The sequence below is a fragment of the Eucyclogobius newberryi genome, unplaced genomic scaffold, assembly GCF_026437365.1.
Source record: "Eucyclogobius newberryi isolate DKJ021-1_F unplaced genomic scaffold, fEucNew1.0.hap1 SCAF_21, whole genome shotgun sequence".
Classification (NCBI taxonomy): domain Eukaryota; kingdom Metazoa; phylum Chordata; class Actinopteri; order Gobiiformes; family Gobiidae; genus Eucyclogobius; species Eucyclogobius newberryi.
In genome coordinates, this window is record NW_027315846.1 from 15,051,434 (window position 1) to 15,074,576 (window position 23,143).

Below are 23,143 nucleotides of genomic sequence, written 5' to 3' on the forward strand. Positions count from 1 at the left end.
AAGAAACATTTGAATGATTATTCACTATAAAGACCAAGCGACAGTAAAATACCTGATATAATCTCATTCAAGTTGTTATTATAATGGCAATCCCTCTTATATGTGACCAGCTTAATGAAATCAATCTTATAAATAAGTTAATAATCAATTTATAATAATGGCCGTGGCTGCAGAGCCGCGGCGCGGTTAAATAGCTCAGCAGTTTTGGGAGCCGCGGCCCTAACCCTAACCTTAACCTTAACCCTAACCCTAACCATAACCCCAAGACCTAACCCTAACCCGGCGCGGTCAAATAGTCCAGCAGTTTCAGGAGCCGTGACACAAAAGAACATGGCAGTTTTGCGGCTCTGTAGACACTCCCTATAATAATATGCAAGTTAACATTAACAGCCAGAGAGTCTAAAGTCTAAGATGTAAAACTACAGAACGGTAATATAACACTTGGATACCAACTGCCATAAAACACCGAAGATGGAGAGATTATAGCTTATTGGTTTATTCAGGCTACTTTTTTAGAGTATAGATTGAACTGAAATTACTTTTCAGTAAAGTTTTAAACAAATAATTGCCCAGAATATTGTTTTTTTTAGTTTGAACATTTATATTGTGACCCTATTAATCTTTATTACTGATTCCCAAAAATAACATCCTTAGTTCAGAGTGGACTGCTTCAAACATGCATTGACTGAAATGCCCAGTATTCACCTCTTGTATTTATTCCAGTTTATTTGTTTATTCCAGACTTCTTATGTTTCTATCGCAATGACAAATCTTGCCACTGCCATACTCCTTCTGCGGCTTAATCAATACGACTAAGTATGCATTGGACCATTAGACAGTCCATAACGTCCATCCCCTCCATACTGTAAACCGGTGTCCAGTTAGGACCGGTCACTAAGCAACAGCTGAAAAAAAAAAAAAAAACAGGAGACAAAAGACAGGGCAGCAGCGAGAGCCACAGTTTTAAAAGCCCCTTGTTTTTAGCACATTCTATTCATTTCCACTTTATTTACCCAACCTCTGACACCACTGACCGCACAGAGATGGTCCCGCCTCCGCTCTTTATCAGCCAATAAAAAGGCCGCATGGACCCATCAGGCAGGAATGCTTTATTGTTAACCTGAACTGAGCAAAACACAGAACTATTTAAAACCTCTCCCTGCCCTATTTGTGGAGATTTTCCGAAAAGCGCTTCCTGCCTCCCGACTCGTCTCGCTGTCACAGTGGAACAGAACTGCAAGTCGGGCAGCGCAGGGGCTTTTGAAAAGATTGCGCAGCGTCCGTGTGTTTTGATTGAATTCCACCAGATTTAAAAATAGTTGTCAGGATAAGCGGTGGGCCGGGCAGAGCGGAGGGCCGATGCCAGGATGGGCCCATAAACTCTCCAAGAAAGACACGACGGCCCTGATCCTGCAGAGCTCACAAATAGCATAGTCAAAGTCTCCACGGGGAATTGTCAGAGCATGTCGTACTTTTACTTTGATAGATTTTTGTCCCATGATCCTGCGGCCTATGGACTGCTGGCACCAGTGCTGTTTTATGATTAAGCGGCAGAGGAATGTGCCAGGAGAGAAGCAAAAGGAGGACACTGTGTACATAGGAATCAAATCCAAGATGTAGTAGTATCGCGAGCAACACCGAGTACACAAACATTATCTTTCTGCATTGCACCGCATTCTATATTTTGATACCACTACCACCATCAACCAGTATCTGATTGTTGATTCTTTTGACACCCTGCTCTGCTGCTCTTTCCATTGTCATTGCACTTAAAGCTCCCGCGTTAGGCTTTAGTCCTACTGAAAATACTTTTGGATGAATGGGGCCCTAAGTAACACTAGAGATCCCCGCTTACAATCAGTGTATGGAAAACAAAAACACATTTAAACCAGAACTGTGCCATCTGCTGGAAAACAGTGTGGCATGTGTAACAGGTTAAATAAAGCTAAAAACAATAGCACTTCACATTTAAAGAACACATTATGCAAAACAGACTTTCTGCTTTAATAGTGTTGTTCCATTGTTCCCTCATAAGCAAATACCTTGAGTTGTATTTAGCTCGATCACACTTATTTCATTAATCCTGTTTACAAGCTTGTCTTCTCTGACAAGGTTTCAAATTCAAAAGATTTGTGATGTCATCAGTAGATCCAGAGGTCTCTTGTGGAGTTTTTAAGTCCACAAATCCTTGCCAGACTCGTTCTAAACACTTCTGCCATCAAATGGTCTTCATTACAACTGATGAGGGAATGCCTGACATGGTGTGGATAGTGTGGTTTTGAATATACAATATTTAAGATTTGTCAAAGCAAAGGTACAAGTCATGTGCCTGTTTAACGGCTAATAACAATATAAAATTAAAGCCGCGGTAGCGGCGAAGATGGCTCTCGCCACCCGCACGACCGGGTTTTGATTGCCTCGGCACTGCATTCTCTTAGACTTTATTCTTGAAAGATGACTTTATTCTTGAAAGATGACTTTATTCTTGAAAGATGACTTTATTCTTTTAAAGAATAAAGTATTTAAAGAATAAAATATATATAAAGTCTTTAAAGAATAAAGTCTTTAAAGATTAAAGACTTTATTCTTTAAAGACTTCACTTTATTCTATAAGACTTTATTCTTTAGACTATCATACAGGTGTGTTTTACTCGACATCAGTGGAAATATTAAAGCCTATAGAATGAAGCCTAAAGAATAAAGCACAACTATTCTAGTCACAAAGACATATCATGACCTCATGGGCTTTGTAACACCAAAGCAATGGAAGGAGTACTTTTACGGACTACGACAGAGTCTGAGGACTACGAAAAGTCTGAGGAATAAAGTCTGGCGGTAATGCAACAATTGGATGCCAACCGCCATAAAACAACAACAACAACAACAACTCGTCAAAGGTAGCTCTATCACTGGTCCAAGTTCAATGTTTTTTCTTTTTTGAACTAGTCGGCACTGTTGCAACGGGAGTTCTCGCAAGCTCCATTTCATTCGAGTTCGGGCCGAGCCGATCTCGTCTATGTGGGACTTTTCATCGATATTCAGGGGGTCAAAAATGCCCGAGTTGTGGCAAAATGACCATGAATAATAATAAGAAGAAGAAGAAGAAGAAACCAGGCAAGAACAAAGACTCGTCGCATTCCATTCCATGGAATGACTCGAGCCAATGATTGGCCCACACTCACTGCCAATTTCCTTCCTATTATTACTCTTACCGCCCAATGCCCAACATGTGATGTGTAAAGCCAAAAGCCACCTCGGTCAGGTGTCTCAGTGCAGCCCCCAGAGTGCAGCCTGTGGATAAAGAGGGTTGCTGTCATTGCCATGGCGACACTATAAGAGATAGGACATTGGTCTCATTTACTTTTTTGACCAGGAGGCCAAAATGTTTAGCCAATTATGTGTGGAGAGACCATATGACTTATGAAATGTTTGTATAACTTTTGATGCCCCACTCCTCAGGAGCCCCCATGTAAAGTACTTTATTACAACTATAAATATTCATGCACACTTTCGCACATCATAACAAAACTAATAGGCCTCTTGCCAGCTTGTGGTGCTTGGGCCTAATAATGCATAATGATAAGATAAGATAAGATAATCCTTTATTGTCCCACATGGGGAAATTTCATTGGTGCAACGCAGGTAGATACAGAGGTAGATACAGAAGAACAGATCACTTATAGGAAGTCTGATAAACACTTTCAGTAGAAGATCTCCTATAAATAAATAAAAACTCCCATAGACAAATAAATACATAAATACCATTGCATGTGAAATGTGTCCATATCATATCAATTATAGAACTGTTAGAGTTGATATAAAGACAAAAAAACTTGGGTCACTTCCCAAATACTTGGACCTAACATTAAATTGATTCACACCAAGAATGCTGAACATGTATTTATGTACAATGTCTATGTGCATGTGAGTGCGCGCATGTGAGTGCGCGCATGTGTGTGCGTGTGAGTGCGCGCATGTGTGTGCGCTCATGTGTGTGCGTGTGAGTGCGCGCATGTGTGTGCGCTCATGTGTGTGCGTGTGAGTGCGCGCATGTGTGTGCGTGTGAGTGCGCGCATGTGTGTGCGCGCATGTGTGTGGGTGTGAGTGCGCGCATGTGTGTGCGCTCATGTGTGTGCGTGTGTGTGCGCGCATGTGTGTGCGTGTGAGTGCGCGCATGTGTGTGCGCGCATGTGTAAGATAAGATATTCCTTTATTGTCCCACATGGGGAAATTTCATTGGTGCAACGCAGGTAGATACAGAGGTAGATACAGAAGAACAGATCACTTATAGGAAGTCTGAAAAACACTTTCAGTAGAAGATCTCCTATAAATAAATAAAAACTCCCATAGACAAATAAATAAATAAATACATAAATACCATTGCATGTGATCACGACAGTAATTGCACATGAATATGTGTCACGACAGCACATAGGTTGCACATGAATTGCACATGAATTCCAACAGCAATTGCACTGTTGCGTACAATTGTGTGTGGGTGTGAGTGCGCGCATGTGTGTGCGCATGTGTGTGCGTGTGAGTGCGCGCATGTGTGTGCGTGTGCGCGCATGTGTGTGCGTGTGTGCATAAGTGTGTATGCATGCGCGTGCGTGCGTGTGCATGCGGGGAGGCCTCGTTTCACCAGCAGCAGGTTGTGATGGAAGAATAACATGAAGCTAGATGGATGGAGCGTGAGAGCCTCCTGTGCCCTCCCACAATATCTTCTCTAAAAATAAAAAACTTAAGTCAGGTGAAGAAAAAGTACAGATGAATTACTAAAAGCCAACAGCAGCTATGCCTGGTCCAATAATGTGTGAGAGAAGTTATAAATGTATACTATAAAGGCTAGGCAATGTATGAATATCCATAAAATAGAAATGTAGCACATAATTGTAGGAATATAACTTTGTGCCCTTGCTTTCTGTTCCTTTATATTAGATAGCCTTTCACAGCATTTTCTTACTAAAAATCTGCAGGAAAAACACATGGTTGAATAATAGAATGATTAAATAAAGTACTATTTAAGCTATCCTTTTTCATATTTAAAAGACTTAACAAAATATTTCAGATAAATGTTCTTAAAATAATAAAATACAGTACGTCACTTCTAAAAGCTGGAATCAAATTGTACTTTGACCTTATCCTGTTCAGTCCAGTCTATAAAACTAGTATACCATAAATACAGTAAAAGATTAGATTAGGAAGGCAAGAGACACTGAAAAAGCAAACAGGAATTCGATTTTATCTTGCAAGTTTACGATCTCCAAAATAAAAGCATGAATAAGCAACAAAAGCCGCAGGTATTGTCAACGACCCCTGAATAGATTACAGCCAATTCACAACAGCTAACTGACTTAATCAATCCCCCATACAGAGGAAAATCACCTTGTCATGAGTCGTGACTGACAGCACATCAGCACACCTCAAAGAAGTTAAGTAGAAAGTGCTATATTTATCTTTCAAATGTAGCTAAAATAAGACTCTATAAAGTACAGATCCGGTACTAAAAACAGAACTTCTATAGTGGGCATAAAATCACGTCCATCATCTCCAAAACAACAATTTCAACATCATCCATTGTCCAGTCTCTCACCACTATTATGGCATAACATAAATTCATAAATGCTAAACAATGCTGAATTCATATGCTTCAAATATGCAGCATCTGTATTACGTCTAGACAAGTAGATCCATCAGATTATGACAAATCTCAGGGAGTATACCTTGCACCGGACACAAACAAAATATATGTAGTTTTATTTGTGATGTGTCACCGAGGAAAAAGACCAGCGCTGATAATCTTTTTGTTACAGTTTTTGTAGTTTTGTGCTCAACAGTAAAAACAGTGGCCGCAACATTCAAAAGGAAAGACCTTTGGTGCTGCTGTCACAAATGATGAGCTCGGACAGCAGTGTGAAAAATGCAAAGAGCCAGAGAAAATAACTACACCACTTTGACTTCAGAAGCTCCAGGAAACTCCACAGAAAGCTCTTTTAGACATACAACTTTGACGAGCTAAACCTTTAGTTTAAGGCACTGACAGGAGGCGACTCTACGTCTTCTTCACTATAGAGCAAAGTCTAAAAGAGCCCACAAAGCAGTCTCACTGAAGAGGTGTGGAGCAGGAGACTGGCTTGTTCCGTGAAAAAAATTGGCTGGAGCGACCGTCCCCAGTGCCTTATAAGGCAGTGTTTCTATCCCACTAGCACACTCAGGCCGAGACTGCTGCAGCTCGCCTCAGAGCAACTCAAATGTACTCCAGAGACAAGGCACAAAAAGAACAACTATCAGAGAGACACACAGGGCTATCCTTTAGGACTAGCTGAAAGGAAAGGTCCTGCCTGGTTGGGGGTTGGCGCTCTGAGATAAGGCCTCAAGAACATGAGGGAAAGAGAAGCTCAAGATGCTGCAGAAGATTTAAGGAGACAAGGCTGTGGTGGCTGCAGTGCAAGGACGGGGGAGTGAATTAATGCAGAGGAAGAGTGCAACAGGAACACTAATGTGTGCTCACTAATGAGGATCAGAAGCAGCACAGGTACAGCCCAAAAACACAATCTGGAAATCTTCCCAACCGTTAAGCCCTCATGCTCCTCATATCGTTCTCACTTAAGAGCCATGCATAAAGTTATCAGAGAGCAGTGGGCAGCAGCTCAAATACCTGAGGTGCTTCGTGCAAGCCAAAGAGGAGGGGCCGCCTGCTGAGCCAGGCACACAAGTCAGAAAGTAAAAAGTGAAAAGTTTCCCTGTCAGGACCTTTGAGCCAACACTGTTTACACAGTGCGGTCATTTCCTGTAGGACAGCACAACGTCTTACAATCAAGTGTCCACATGCATTTATCTGAGAAGCATGGCCCTTGTGCTGCTTGCCCTCTGCAGTGACTGTGTGTACTCAGCTAAAGTCCAGGCTCCATCAGCACACCAACTGCCAAATAACGATCAGCGCAGACCTCAGGTCACTCTCCTGTCAATGCTGATAAAAGCAATAATGCTTTTCACTTTCAATCTTCCGTATTGGGTCTATCAAAGAGTCATTCAGGGGCCTGTGATGGCTCGAAAGAAACAGGTGCAGCATGAGAGGAAAGTCTAACTCCATGATTTAAGAGGTTACGCACAGTAGCATTACTCAAGTCAGAGCCGTTTCTGTAAAAGGAAGGTCATCAAGTCCACATCGATTTGTCTTTGTCAGCTTGTGTCCTCACCAAATTGCAGAAATCACATTTATTTTAGAATAACACATCCACCTTGGAGTCTTCTGTGCTTTTTGTGTGTTGTTGCCATGGTAAAGAGGGAAGAAGTGCCACATGACTGGACAAATACACAGGTCAGTGTATCATTATAGCAATAAACTATGTTTGTTTTGCATTATCCATCTGCTACATGGACATGTACATCATGTGACATTATTCCATCGCTCCGTGCTCTCAGTGACATGAAGAGAGAAGCTAAAAAAGGAAAACTGGCTCTGTGCTCTCTCCTACGCATGCTTCCCACTCAACTTTTGTCTGAAACATTCAACGCATCGGTCTGCTCAGCTCTGTCCAGGCTGTAAACAACACCTGTGTTCAAAAAGACCGGTGTCCAGATTCTAGAAAAGGACAAAGAAAATGGTTCAAGAGCAATTTTGGGGGAGCAGTGTGTTTGTGTGTGGCGGGTGCTCTGAGCAAGATGGGGCCAATAAAGAGGGGCATGGAGGACCTGAGGGTGCTGCTTTTAAGATGGAACTCCCATTGTGTTTACCCAGGGTCACTTTGGTCAGTTTGGGAGTGTAATTACAAAGTCTGTAAATTTGATCATTGGAAATGACTTTAATTTAAGTAGCCGGGTCGGTTTCTCTCAATTTAACATCTGTACCAAAATATATCGATGACTGACACTGCAATAGAAGTAGTCATATATATTTTGAACAGAGGAAGCAGGTTTGCAGAGAAAGTAACACATTTCAGAATGATTATTTGTTTAACGATATAATGGTTTGTTTTGTCTAATGAAGCTGGAGTCTATTTGCAAAAATCTGTTAAGACGCCTATTTGGCAAACTATTAGAAAGAGTTAAGATTTACGTACATTTCTATATGAAATATCACGGATAAATGACTTGTTTTGACAAGCAAATAAACAATAATTCTTGCAATAATTAGATTAGATCATCAAATTTGTAAATATTTGGGAATAATCGTATATGGGTTTGAGATAAATAGAGTGTTGTATTGTACTTCAGCTATTTTGTGCCTCTTCCTTGAACACAGGAAGAGCAGGGAGAGGGTGAGATGGTGAGGGGTGATGCCCACTGTGGGACGGTCCCGGGTTCACTGGGCCCAAAGCTGGAATTCAACCGGAAACACTGGTCCAAAAACATGCAGGAGTCATACAGGAGGTCCACTGGTTAATCCTAATCTGCAGACATGCTCCACGGACCCCCAAAGTGCACTGTCTGCACTCAGCCTCAACTATTAATCAGGTCTGCGTGCACTTTAACCGCATGTGCCAGACTTTTCTATTACACACCCGGGTGTTTGTTTAGATCATTGCACTTTGATAATAAAATACAGACTAGAGACCGACTGGAGAAGTTTATGGTGAGAGTAATGCTAACAGTTATGGCAGGTAACATTTGGGGAGTGATATAAAAGGGAGAAACGGGGGCCATAAATACCAAGCGCCTTACCTCAACTCACGTCTGCGCGCTTACGTGTCTAGCGTTCCCCTGATCACACAACAACAACAACAACAGCAACAGCAACGCGACTTGATCAATAATCCAACGAGCTCTCCCACTTGACTTACCAGTAAACTTTCCAGGTTTATGGCAGACCTGGGATCGCGTATCATGTCCTCCAGCTTCTTCAGCCGGGTCTCCATCCTCCTTTCTGCGCCCACGGACATGTCCACGGCGGGCGGGCGGGCCACAGCGCGCTCAGAGCTGGGTCAAAACCTCACGTCCTTTCCCCCACCCCGTGTACATGGGCCACTTTGTCTCCGGCTAATGGCCCCGGGGCCTAGCGCAGGCACGGCAGCCCTGGCTCCCCGCAGCAGCAGCAGCAGCAGCAGCAGGAGCAGGAGGAGCGGCAGTGGCAGCGGCAGCAGCAGGAGCCCACCCAACTCGCCTCCAACAGGAACAGCTATGTGCACAATGAGGAGAAAATATTCCCAAAGCGCAGTCTGCCGCTTTCCCCCAAAAACTTGCCAGCGACGCACGGTCAGAGTAATCGCGCTGCGGGACTTTCGGGAGAGTTAATTCAACATCACAAAGGGGGGCTACAATCACGTTTTGCTGCGGGAAGTGATCATTATTCCAACTCGGCGATAAAGTTTGAATTGTGAGATAGCAGCGGCAGCAGAAGCAACAGGCAGCAGGGCGTTTTCTACCCCTCTCCTCCCCTTCTTCTTCTTCTTCTTCTTCTTCTTCTTCCCCTCGCTTTTTGGGAACCGCTTTGAGTCCCGTTCGGACACAAAAAAAAAGGTTCCGATCCGGTTCACCCCATTCAACGGCGCTTCTCCCCCCGCTGGTGTAGGATCCTCAGAGCAGGCTCGGGTCACACGAAAGCGCCGTAATGTCCGTTCTCCCGCGCTGAATGTTTAATAAGCAAACACGCTCTTCCTGGATCCCCGCGTGCATGTTCGTCCTCGGCAACGCGCGCGTCAAAAGTCCCGCAAAAGAAGTTTCACTCGGGGAAAAAAGTCCCCCCAAAGAGTCTGTTGGTCTTTGTAATCTAGCGGTGCATCTACAGTGCGGCCAAGTCTAAAGTCTGGATCTCTCCTCCTCCCTCTGCGCTGACATCAACACGGACAGGACTTCATTACCCACAACCCCCCAGTGTTGCCCTTACTTTGTACCTTTGGACACACGCGCTGACTACAGATGTGCCAAGCGATGTTGTGTGTTGGGGGCAAATTTCTCAACTAAAAACTTTGATACTCCTTTGTAAACTTCACCCTGGGCTAAATCTGTTTTTTTTAGAATGTATTCAAGACTTACTTGCGTGGTCTACGTTGTTGTTTTAAAACACTTAAACATACTTACTGCAATGGGGGGAATTGCCGTAAGAAACTTCCTCAAATGTGTTTTCAACGTGTATTGATGTGTATTTTTCTTGTTTAAAGACTTTTCTGTTATTCATCCATTTGACCAACAGATGGCGCCAGAGACCGATGTATCTAGTTTACACTGTCAAAATGCACACTTGCAACCAGAATATGTTGGTGTATTGTAATAAGATATGTTTAGTTGGTGTTGTTAGTGTATTTTAATTAATTGGCTTGTGATGACATTAGGTGTCATTTTTTCCAACCATTTTAAACTGAGCCTTATGCTAATTGTATCATCACACTATTATCTCTACTAATGTCTAATTCAATGTGTTTATAAAACTAGTTTTTTTTTATATATATTGTGTAGCCTGGATCTAGCTATATCTATCCATCTCTATCTCTATCTCTATAGATAGATGGATAGATATAGATATTGACAATTTCCTGTATCCATAAACACTTTTTCTCTTCTTAAGTAGAATATAAAAATACATATCTGACATCATTCACATAGACAATCATTTATGAAATTAGGGGCAGTAAGTTAACATGCATCAAGGTCAATGGGCATCTGAAGCAAGTTTGTGTCTCTTATTTATTTGTCATCATGAGCAATTTACTGAATTAAACAATTATGGTTACAACACAAAAATGAATATTTTCCAAAGAAATTTGGCCACATTATGTACATGTTACGTCATGAGGAGAAAAAAACAAAACATTATTTTCTCCAGTTAAAAAAAAGTGTTTCACTGTTCACTGGGCATTTACACAGAAATTGAATGGTCAGGTCAAACCTTAAAAAACCCGTCAACAATAAATAATACTATTAAATGTACACAAAAGATTGACGGACCACCACAAGTTAAATGTTGAACAAATGTTTAGGGACAGGGAATAGGGAGAGATTCTTAGCAAAACGTGACAGCCCATACAAGTTACAGAAAAGCTGATCATCTATACATTGACACTAGCAATATAACAAAGTTGTTTCTGCTTTATTTCATGTTGTACAAAGGAGGGAGATTTCCTTCTCATTGTCTTAACTGTAAAGATTATACAAGCAAGAGTTAAGGCAACTTCTCAGTTGTTTTGATTAACACAATCTTGTTTGTGGACGTCTAGTCCCGACTGGGGTTAGAGTTAGTTGACGTTGCATATTTCAGGCTGATGACCAGGCCTGTAGTCCATCTCTAAAAGGAATGCTCAAGATTTATAAGTCTGTTTATCACCACAAAGACTTGTCAGTAGTCCAAGATTGCATGTGAATTAACCCTTCGTTTGCCATCCTGCAACACTTATACGTACAGTATGATTAGACTGGTCTCAATGTTTAGTCTGTGAGGGAGGATGTGATGGGTGTGGTAGCGTCAAGCATGGCAAAGGCATACCAGTGCTCTGAAGTACAATAGTTTTTTTAACTGTCGAGACAAAAAGATAATTCAATGCACTGTCAAAGGAACAATAAATAAATGCTTTGGTCTAAGTAGACAATACTTGCATGGCCATTTAGCTAAACCTAATTGCATTGAAATGCAGAGTAAAGGCATTTGATTGTGAGTTATTTGATTGTTAAATGTTTTTCTTGAAAAATTGATTCCTTGAAGCAGTTGTTTTACATCAAATGTACACATTGGACCAAAAAGTATAACAAAATGATCCACCATTGGCAAAACAGTGCTTTTTTTTCAATATAATTGAAATAACAATTTTAAGTGCTTTATTTTTCCATGGTTAATATTCATCAGTTAAACAACATTTTAGCAAGATTCTGTTCACCAAATTAGTTTGGCAACTCTAAATTATGAGATTCAAAAGAAAAAACGTGTTTTGTTTCAGCACCTAGGACGCTTTTGGCAAATAAAAGATGCTTCCTGCCTCTGAGCGTTACGAGAGTGCGAAAGTCTAATGATGTAAATGCTCTGATTGTATTTTCACTGGCATCTTATCTCAAAGGCATTGTACCTTTGAAACGAGATAGGTGACAGTCAGGTCAGTCTACTAAACGCTGTGCTGCGAGCATTACAGCAAAACAACATTGGCTTAAATCACGCAAATTATCTTGGCAGATTAAAGACATTTAAAAAAAACTTGGCGTTTCATTGTGCTTTTTTTGCTGAGTTCTGTTTCAAGAGCGGAATTTTGTGAAAGTGTACCTATAAATTGAGACCGTTCAGGCCCAAAACTCAAACAGGACAGGAACATCAGTGCAAATGCATTATAGAGAAGATGAAGTCTGGCCCTGTGGCTGTAAGTGGCCGTTGCAAGTTGGCAGAGTTTTACAGTGCCGTGCCATGGACTTCTTTGAGACGCTCTCAGCCTTGAAATGTTCTTAAGCAGCAGGGCCCCTTATTATAGCCAGTGTGAGGCTTACTGCTAAAGCACACGCCGCCGAGAGCATTTTGTGTGGCTGTCACAGGAATGATTATGACCACAGCTCCACTCTCGTCACTTATGTTATACAACCGCGTGCCATAGCAAAATAAATAAATGTGGGAATTGTTATCAACCATATTTTGCTGGTGAACATTTTATCATTCTTGCCATACTCTAATCTAGTAGCTAGTAAAATATATTGCACGTTCAGATATTTTTATGGATCTGGCAATTTGACATCAAGTTTGCTGGTTATGGACGAGGGACAATGCGAAAGGGAAAGCAAATCATACATGACTAGATAAAATATAATTCAACATGGCTGCAAGCGGCAGTGTGGGCTGAGAGAGTAAATGTAAAAAAGAGTGAGTGTGCAGAGTCCTGTTTCAGATCATCATTATAGGAGGGCATGTTTAATATCCATACTTGGTTGGAGTGTAGAAAGTTGATTTAAGTTGCTGGTACGGGTGATGGGTTAGGGTGCAATGAAGAATGTATTTGTGGTGAACAGCCGAAGGGTCAAAGCTGATCAGAGAATGATCAAGTGTTGCTGATGGCACTGCAGTCGTAAGAGCAACCATCTGAAAAACAAAGTACAACCAAAAATTAACACAAAGACGACTTCTTGTGGACAATCACACTAAGCAGAGTATGGATGATTTTGTGTAATTTTTGGTAGTTGTAGTGTTGAAGTTTTTAGTATTTCATCAATAATTACTCACATTGTAATCTCTTATTATCACTTATCACCAGTGATTGCTCTTGAGTGTGATTTGATTTAGTAATTAAGTTAACGAGACAGCAACATTCAATTTGTATCGTGAACACCTTGACATAATTAAGTATCTATCTTTGCGCTGAAGCATTTTATCTGAAAGACAAAACAACAAGTAGTGTGCTATTCTTGCAAACAATGGCAGGGGATTCGTTGATATTGAATTCCCAAAATTTGAATAACTTTGGGGGAGATGGAATGTTTATGTTGGACTTGGTATGCCGTAACTTTATTCATGTCTAATCATATTGTGCCATTATTATTATTTTTCATTATTTGGATTATTGCTATTATTGCTATGTCCCCTGTTGTTGTGTTTTGTGTCTCTTTAAACTGAAAAACTTGGTGAAAAAAATAATATAAAAAAAGAAAAAGATATTAGCTTCTTTATAAATAATCAATATCCCTGGGCTTCAGCAAGGATTGTTTTTTCAGTATTCAGGGACACGTTGTATATGTACTATTAATGCTTCTTGAAAACCTAAATGCTGATTTGTTAACACCATGAATAGATTACCTCATTTGTTTTGATTGCGGATTCGCAGGCACCTTCTCTTGAGTGGAGGCTCGAGCTCTGGGCTGCAGGAGCCAGACAGAGGAGCACTGATGGAGCAGGAGAGGAAGGCGGTTTTGTCCGTGCCGTTCTTTGGCACAGGCTGGATGACCACACAGCCCCCAGTGGACAGCAGAGGCAGCGAATATGCATGCTCCCCCTCCTCCAAATTAGAGTCCTGATCCACTTTACTCTCTTTTAGGTTCGAGTCCTCAGCTGGTCCTGACCTCTTGCCTGGTTCCCACCCTGTAACGGAGCAGTTGTTCTCCTTTAGTGCATCCCGTTCCAGGTCTCCGTTGGCTGGTGCTGAATGACCCTCGGCCGTGGCAGGTGGCAGAACGGGATGCCACCCTGTCCCATTGACTATCACATTACAGAGTGCAGCAGGACCACTTTGATCCTGCGCTGGAGTGTGGAGTTGACTCCGGGTTGGTTGCGGACTAAGGTTAGAAATATAACAGTTCTGCTGGCTCACAGGTGGATTAGTGTTGCGGTGGGGGCTGTTGTTTGTGGAAGGAGGGGTGGAGGATTCCAGTGTATGCTTTTCAGAGCCCCTTTCATTTCTTTTAGCTTTATGTTCCCGCTCAAAGGCGCCTGCTTGTGGCCAGTCTTTTGCCTCTTTACACTGTCCCTCGGCATGTGGAGACCTGGACTCTGGCTCCACTTTCACCCGAACCTCTCCCACAACACCACTGTTAGAAATGTGCTGCTTCTGGCTCATAGTCAGATCGATCACTCCCTCCATTGATTTGGAGCTGCCAGTCAAACAGGTGGTCCCTGAATTGTCCTCGGTCTTCACAAATAAGTCTTTTTTAGACGAACTGGTCCTCTCTGAAGAGAAGCATCCAGGAGACAAGTACTCCACCCCAGATGGATTTTCTCTGTCCCCTCCATTGGCCCCGACTGTGGGGCCTCCTGAGGAGGATGTCTCAGTGGACCGTGGTCTGGGGTAGACATGTCCACTGCTTTCGGGTTGGTCCCTGGGGCTCTTGGGGTGCATGGGTATGGGGATGGGAATAGGGATGGGAACAGGAAGCGGAACTATGACCGGATATGGAACTAGCAGAGTGGGTGGAGGCACCAGAGGGGCCAAAGATGGCATACCAAAATTCATCATGTGAGGTAGGGGGATTGGACTATTGTGCATCATGTTGACTGGAGGAAATGGGGGGAGGCCACTCATAGGAATGCCCGGATGAGGGGGCATCATAGGGTTGGGGTTTGAACCAGGGTGGACATGTGGAGACAGTAGTGGTCGGTGCATGGGGTTGGACGGTGGACCCAGGTTCCTGGAGGGAGGAGGGGGTCCAATACCAGGGATGGACAGAGGGCTGTTGGGTCCCCCAGGGTGCGAGGAGCGCATGAATGGGGGTCGCATCTGCTGCATCATCTGATGCTCCATAAAAAGAGGCAGTGGCATGGGGCCTCGAGGGGTCATGATCATAGGGGGGCTGCCAGGAGGCATCCCCACAGGTGGGTGCAAAGCAGAGACAGGCGGTGGTGCAAGGGTGGGGCTCTCGTGTGGTCTGGGTGTGGGGATTTTTGCAGAGGAGGAAGATGGAGAACAGACTGCACTGCTGTCTGAAGGAGAGGTGACAGAGGAGGTGGTAGGGCCCAAGACAGAGGAGCTGGACGGGCCCCCAGGTGATGGGGCCTTCATTCTCAGGTCAGCCAGAGTTGAGCCCCAGGACTCTGGGGTGAGCAGCTGCATCCCTCCCCCACAGTCGGTTTTACTGTCCCCCGCTGAAGGGTGTCCCGGGTTGCACAGTCCCCCAGGGAGCGCTGCTTGGGTCTCCTTGTAGAAAATGTCCATCTTGTATTGGTTGAGACATTTGGCACTGCAGAACTGCAGCCTCCGCTCTCCAGCTCCAAAGTCCAGATACTCCTTTGTGTGGCGAATGTGTTTGCACCAGTCACACACCTACAACACACAGAACTACATTAGTCCCGTCACACTGCACAATAAAGGCACAATAAGTTATTTTAAGGAACATTTTCTCAAACCTGTGTAAATAAAATGTGCGTAAATTATAGTAATTACTATAGGTGACAAAAGCTTAATGTTGAAACATTTGAACATTTGTATTCTTGTTGTTTTTTTTTACTACTTTGTAACTCTTGTAACTAATTTTTGGCTACTCTATTGGCCTCTGATAGTTGATTACGGTTATTATAATCACAAAATATTATAAATGTATAACAAATAGATGTTAAAAAAGGGCCTGATAAATGTAACTATGCCCAAAGCAGCTAAAGTTTCCTCTAAGCAATCTATTCGTGGTCACTTTGCAATAACTGAACCCGGGAAACTCTACATAGAGGAGTTGTGTAAAACATTCTCCGATGGAGAAGTTGTCCCTCCTCTCTGCAGCGGTATTTCATCAACATTAAACAGCTTTTCAGCACAAAAAGAGTAGATTTTTCTTGAGGAAGTAAATGATTGTGACCCTGGTGCAGCAGATAGCAGTGGGCGAACCCTGAACACGGCGTCGGCTCGTCAGGCCACACACGGCTCCCTCACTCAGCGCAGGAGGAGTGGCAGGCCCTCGCTGCACATAATTAAGGCATTAATCAGTTGTCAGACCCCTCAACGACATCCATCCATCACAGGGACCCTCGAGCCCCCCCGTTGAATCTTAATACGTTCAGGGATGCAACCATAAGGTGGAGACAACATTTTAGCACACTGTGTACTTGCTTTATGTAGCCCAAAGCTGATGTAGAAATCTAGATTTTCTTACAACATCCAGATGTCTAAACGGTTGACTACTTGACAACTTAAACTGTTTGGACCAGAGAAGAGGAGATTGTGTAATAGTTTGGTTAACATTTTAATCATAACAATAGGTCAAGGATATGGTGCACCACATGGCCATTTACTATTCTGCAGGATTCGGCAGGAAGGGCATCTGATATGAAAAAAGTTTGTTTTTGCAAAAGTGAACTTCCACTGACATTCAGAATCTCATTCACAGGGCAGTGATCACAGATGATACTGTTGGACACTCTGGATGTCTAACACAGGAGAACTTTATTTACCATCAGTGCGGGACATGAACACATTGTGGTCCATTCACGTCTGCTGCAAATGTTATTATCTACTACGTATTCATGGGTTTCAGAATTATGAGAAGTTAGGACCGCTATATCTATTATATCTTTTACATGGTCCTCAAAATGTTGCATATGACAGGAAGCTGAAACTTATGGATAGGCCAGATAACAAGGACTGAGCTGGAGGTTGGCTTGGTATAACTGTAATTCAGGTGATATTGTACATGTATTTAGTGCTAGAAAGAAACCTAAGCCAGGGAATTAAACCTAATCACTAAGTTAATGTATTGTCTATTCACAAGGGTCCAGAAACAGATGAAGTGATGATTTACTAATTATCAAGATTTCTTACAGTGGTACAAATATTTTGAGTTTTCGCTTTTCATACTTTCTATTCAAAATAATTACCGGCCTACTTTTCCTAATTGAGCTGCATGTGAAAGCAAACTTCTCTTTGCTTTCTAATTGAGTTTTGGTATTACTTATCTTAAAATTGGTCAGCAGCAAATGATTAAAGATGAATATTGAATTATTGCAATCAAATTCCATTTTGTGAAGTTGATCAAAAGAATTTCTGGCACAAGGCAGAAACAAAAAAGTGACTTAGACCAGGGCTGAACCGTGGAGAGCTACACGGAGCCTGCTGGTGCTCAGATGTCCCTGCGTTTCCGAGCCTTTCATTTGAAGTTAGTCCAGGCTAACTCAATGAGAAATGGCATAGTAGGAGTCAAAAGGTGGTCTTGCAAGTTGAGTTGAATTACGAGGATATTTTCAATAATAAATGTGGTGAATTTTCCCAACTTAGAAAGACAGATGGAGGGCACTTAACGACAACTGAGATTTGACTGCATGTTCCACTAATGGAGTTGTGCATTCTCTCACACTTTGCTCCTGACTATAGCGCTCACAGATGTTTGCAGTTCGCTGTAATTATGGTCATTTATTCTCATCGTCTTCACCGAGCCGGCAGTGGTGATGGGTAATGTTTTTTTTACAGCAATTAGAAAGCTTCAAAACAAGTGCAGTCACCTCAGGACGTGGTGTTATCTTGTTTTAAGACACCTCCAAGTGATTTTATTATGAAAATCGAGTTTTCTGGTGTAAAACAGATCAGAATCAAGCATTTTGATAAGAGTAACTTCAAGAGGTTTGTCTCATTATCATCCCAAAGAGGATAGAAAAGACACACCAGCTAAAGTCACTCTGGGTTTGGGACTGACACTAATATGAGTAAATGTACTGCATACTTGCAAGATTAACATGATTTAAAGCCGCGGTAGCGGCGATGACGGCTCTCGCAGCGACCGCCTTCCCGCGCGACCAATCGCCCCGACACTGCATTCTCTTAGACTTTATTCTTTAGACTTTGTTCTTTAGACTTTGTTCTTTAGACTTTGTTCTTTAGACTTTGTTCTTTAGACTTTGTTCTTTAGACTTGTTCTTTAGACTTTAGACTTTATTCTTTAGACTTGTTCTTTAGACTTGTTCTTTAGACTTTATTCTTTAGACTTTAGACTTTATTCTTTAAAAGACTTGTTCTTTAGACTTTATTCTTTAGACTTGTTCTTTAGACTTTGTTCTTTAGACTTTGTTCTTTAGACTTTGTTCTTTAGACTTTGTTCTTTAGACTTGTTCTTTAGACTTTAGACTTTATTCTTTAGACTTGTTCTTTAGACTTGTTCTTTAGACTTTAGACTTTATTCTTTAGACTTGTTCTTTAGACTTTATTCTTTAGACTTTAGACTTTATTCTTTAGACTTGTTCTTTAGACTTTATTCTTTACTTGTTCTTTAGACTTGTTCTTTAGACTTTAGACTTTATTCTTTAGACTTGTTCTTTAGACTTTATTCTTTAGACTTTAGTCTTTAACTTGTTCTTTAGACTTTATTCTTTAGACTTGTTCTTTAGACTTGTTCTTTAGACTTTAGACTTTATTCTTTAGACTTGTTCTTTAGACTTTATTCTTTAGACTTTAGACTTTATTCTTTAGACTTGTTCTTTAGACTTTATTCTTTACTTGTTCTTTAGACTTTATTCTTTACTTGTTCTTTAGACTTGTTCTTTAGACTTTATTCTTTACTTGTTCTTTAGACTTGTTCTTTAGACTTTAGACTTTATTCTTTAGACTTTGTTCTTTAGACTATTCTTGAGACTTTATTCTTGAGACTTTACACCGTACCCACCCTCCTCCCTGTATCTCCGTCACCTAGCAATAGAGACCTGCCGCTAATGGTGATGCTAACGCTAATGCTAAGACCACGGCACGAGAGGAAATGTTCCATCAAAATAAAAGAAAAGAGGAAGTGAAGGCCTTCATTGCGCCCCTGCTGGCCAACTGTGAAAATACACAATTTCTGCAATGCACTCTTTTTCATGGCATCTCGAGGAGAATATAACCCATGAGTTTTTCACACAATGGGTAGGGGGCGCTATAGAGTAAATTTGTTCCATGGGTATTAATTATTTCCAATCAGACCCTTAAAAAGCATTCGTGAGTGAAATATGAGCTCCGTAGATCAATTCCATTAGGCGTGACTTGTCCTTGAAAAACAGGAAATTAAGACTTTTTTGAGGGCGTGTTAATATAAAAAAAAAAAATGAATATTTATTAAATTTCAATGTCTTTAGATGCAAAAAGTGTTGTTTTGAGCTTGATCGGACTAAAAACCTAGGACAAGTACGATTTTGAAAAAAAAAAAGTCAAACGTGGCGGCGCCACTTTGATTCAACATGGCTGACTTCCTGTTTATCATAGAGCGATGCTGCCAGGTGTGTTTTACTCCTCAAAGGTCAGAGGTCAAAGGTAGCTCTATCACTGTCCCACGTGTCATGTGCCTAGGCCAAAGATTAGGCGTTTCATGTTTTTTCTTTTTTGAACTAGTTGGCACTGTTGCCACGGGCGTTCTCGCAACCTCCATTTTATTGAAGTTCATTTTATTCTATGTCCCCATGTGTGACTTTTCATCGATGTTCAGGCAAAATGACCATGAATAATAAGAAGAAGAAGAAACCAGGCAAGAACAAAGACTCGTCGCATTCCATGGAATGGAATGGCTCGAGCCAATTATAATCATGACACGACAGTACAAGTTTATCAGTTTTTTTGGACTGAAGGTGTTATTAGACAGGACAGTGCAAGCGTAAAACGGGGAGAGAGGGCAAATTGTCAAAGCCCGGAACTGGGCTCACAGCGGCGCAGTGTTGTAATGCCCTTAAACATTGCACCACCAGCGAGCACTAAGATATCGAATTCTATGAACTGAATCTTTGAAATCCATGCTGCTCAAAATTCCCTTTCATTTCGATAAAATCCCCCATTCGTCCGTGAGTTCTCATCTACACATACAAGAATATGTGTAGATTAATGAATAAAATCAGTTTTGCATTTGATTTACCTAATCTGTTTAAATATAGGGTATAAAAACACAATTATAGATTTTATACTATGAAATGTTATACCTTCACAATACCATTAGGCTTATATTGCATTTGTGCATTTCTATTTCTATTTTCTGTGTCAATCAACGCATTTTCAGAAAAGAAATGTATAGATGCAGAGCAATAATTTGAAAGAAGTGTGTGAAGGATATTGATAATGAATGGTTTAAAGTAAAGAGATGGCACGCAGTTAACAGCATTTGAGCTGGTGCAGGCTGTTGGTAAATGAGAGGCTTAAGCAGAGCCAGAGCCAGAGCGAGGCAGCCCTGTGTATCCCTCTGTTCAGGTCGATATATGAGTCTTTTGACACTTCTCAGATTGCTGCCATAAAAACACAAGGATTAAAGTGATGAAAACTGAACCAGGTGCTTCAACTGAGCGGGCAATTTAGGTTTGACTCCCAAGAATCCTCAAAAAGGCTCAAACAAACTGTGCAATGCAAAATAAATGGTTGGAAGTTTGATTCAATTTTGGTAATCCTCATGTGCAAATACTGAATTATTTTGCAGCATGTTTTTGTTTATTTATTACTAACTTCTCTCTAAAGCACCAGAATAGACATTAGACGACAAAAAAGGAATATAGTAATATAAACTTTAAAGTAAACTAAAGTCAGAATATTAATCTTAATTTGAGTATTTTTGAGTAGTTCAGATTTATTTAGTTGTTATCCAGTTATGAAAATTCTCCCATTGTTATATTTACTTTATTATTTAAAGCTAAATGCTATTGTAACCCATCAGAAATGTCACCAAAAAAATATATTCTTTAACATTTAAGCAATTGAATCTAAATCAGTCAGAAAAACACTGAAATGTAGATGGATATTCTGAATTCAATCCTTTTTAATTGAGATCCTTATTCTTTGCAGTGTAAAACATTGGACGAGTCGGCAGCAGCTCTAGATCTGAATTGCACCTTATCTGAGCGCGCCATTGCAGTCAGTCAGCCTGATGTGACACTAAAGGCCGTTCTCAGTGAGCAGGCGAATGTCAAGTGCACTGTATTTCAGCTCTCACTCTGAGGAGGATAACTGTTCTGTATTCGCCGAGATGAAGGTGTTCTAGCCGAGTGGACCGGAGGGAGAGCAGAGGTGTGTGCTTACCCCAAACGCTCACATACAGCCGTTATTTACAGCTCACGGTGTATTTTTATTTGGTCCTGGAACCGCTCATGTTTCCTGATGTATGATGTTATGGGCGTGCAATGTAGCTTTCTTTCAGCTTATATATTTATATAGATAAAAGGATGGATTTAAGTTAAAAGTGCATGTGTAACTTTTCTGCAAGCAGGTATTGGTACTTTCTACTTAATTTTTTAACTGAGCTGACCAAAAAGTACTTTTTCACACCTGCTGAGTCGGTTGAGGTTTTTAAAAATATATATACATAGCATATTAATTCTGCTAAAAGGTATTAAGCTAAAATTATGACAAGAATTAAAGAAGAAATAAGAAAATTAAGAAGTTGATTCAGTTGCAATGCTATTACATTACTACATTTGACCCCTTAATAGTTCTAACAATATGTGTAAAATACTTTAACTTGTTTACTCTAGATGTACATTTGAATGGGTAATTGAAGTCAATCTTTTAATTGATACTTTTACTTGTGTCCTTTTTGTGCTCATGTATTTATACTTTTGCTTTAAGTCTATATGACAGGTTTTCCTGTTTTTCTAATTACTAGCACTTAGTTTTGGGTGTATAGCATCTGTGGTAAACATTTATCATAGTTTTATTTCCATTAAGTTGCAGTTTGTGAAGACATTTTTAAGAGGAATTAGTGCTGAGTTCTAAAACAGAATAATCCCTCTACATCTGTGATGAAAAGGCAACGTGCCATTGAAAACACAATGACGTGCCATTGACAATTTACTGATACACTTTTTTGACAGTTTAAAGGCTCATTCAACAAATTAAAGGTGTTATATGGTATTATTCTTTGTCAAATCATAACGATTGTGTAATTTGTATGGATTTTGCCTCTTGTTTTCAGTATTGTTGCTAGGTAACAGTTGTGGAATTAACTTATTTGCTGACCATGTCCAACAAGGAAGTACAATTACATTTAAAAAAAATGGTCAGACTGGGGACAAATAGGCAAAATGTTTAGTAAAACCTGAACTATAATAGTGTTCCCTACGTTGTAGTGAAATGTGTTGTCTTACCTGTCAGATAGGCATGTAATTCTTCCACCACCATTGTGTCTCCGTGGCGATGTTATTCAAATGCCTGGCGTGTTCCACAGTATGGCATTGAACTTATCACTGGCAGTCACAGTATGTGTTCTGTTTTTATAGCTTAAAAAATACTTTGGATGCATTCTTACTGTGAGCGGGCTGCTTTAATGCCATACTGTGGAATATTTCAGACAACGCAATAACATCTCCATGGAAACAAGTAAGTGACGGACTCTAAACAGTGCCCCTTAAGATACTTAAACTCAAGTATATTTTGAACATACTTAACAGTGTTGACGTGATAGAAGTAGTGATAACTGTAGTATAAGCCGTACTAATGTTCTCACTTTAGTTTAGAGACCACATATAAATTGCTAATTAAGTGGTCATTGATATGCTAGTTAATCGGTATTTGGCTATTCATATTTATCAAGCACTTATGAATGTGTATTGGGTCAAAGCTAAAAAGGCCATACAACAAAAAAACTTTAAATATTTTACGGACATGAGCGAAGATATAATTCAGCAATAACCTTAACTAGTTTGTCATTAGTATTTGATCCCTAAGATGTTACATACATGCATTTCGAGCACAATGCCGAAGTGATAATTAGCAAAGTGTTAATTTAGGAAAACAATGGTGTGCGCAAGAGGATGTTGAAAAATGTAACTGTGTCCCCAATGAAAACAGGATTGTATGCATTCTTCAAAAATATATTTGTAAAAATAACCATATGC

The 23,143-nt window shown here is 40.9% G+C and overlaps 2 protein-coding genes and 1 long non-coding RNA gene across 13 annotated transcripts in view; 1 reads left to right on the plus strand and 2 right to left on the minus strand.

The window, feature by feature from the left end:
* Positions 1-9,063, minus strand: part of rock2a (rho-associated, coiled-coil containing protein kinase 2a) — a 31,411-nt gene extending 22,348 nt beyond the window's left edge. For 3 of the 5 annotated variants that reach the window (XM_072457609.1, XM_072457608.1, XM_072457606.1), the window contains exon 1: positions 8,784-9,063. In XM_072457609.1, coding sequence (XP_072313710.1) covers positions 8,784-8,882 — 99 coding nt within the window. In that variant the 5' untranslated portion in view covers positions 8,883-9,063. The remainder of the gene's footprint in view (positions 1-8,783) is intronic. The other 2 variants (XM_072457607.1, XM_072457610.1) reach the window with 2 other exon arrangements.
* LOC140370691 (uncharacterized) overlaps positions 1-23,143 on the plus strand; it is a 592,343-nt gene that overhangs the window by 497,596 nt on the left and 71,604 nt on the right. The gene's annotated exons all lie outside the window — the stretch shown is intronic.
* The window catches only part of sobpa (sine oculis binding protein homolog (Drosophila) a), a 35,488-nt gene continuing 22,949 nt past the window's right edge, over positions 10,605-23,143 (minus strand). For all 7 annotated transcript variants that reach the window (XM_072457204.1, XM_072457199.1, XM_072457203.1 and 4 more), the window contains 2 exons: positions 13,697-15,653; positions 10,605-12,985 (listed from right to left, as the gene is read on the minus strand). In XM_072457204.1, the coding sequence (XP_072313305.1) occupies positions 13,698-15,653 (1,956 nt within the window). In that variant the 3' untranslated portion in view covers positions 10,605-12,985; position 13,697. The remainder of the gene's footprint in view (positions 12,986-13,696; positions 15,654-23,143) is intronic.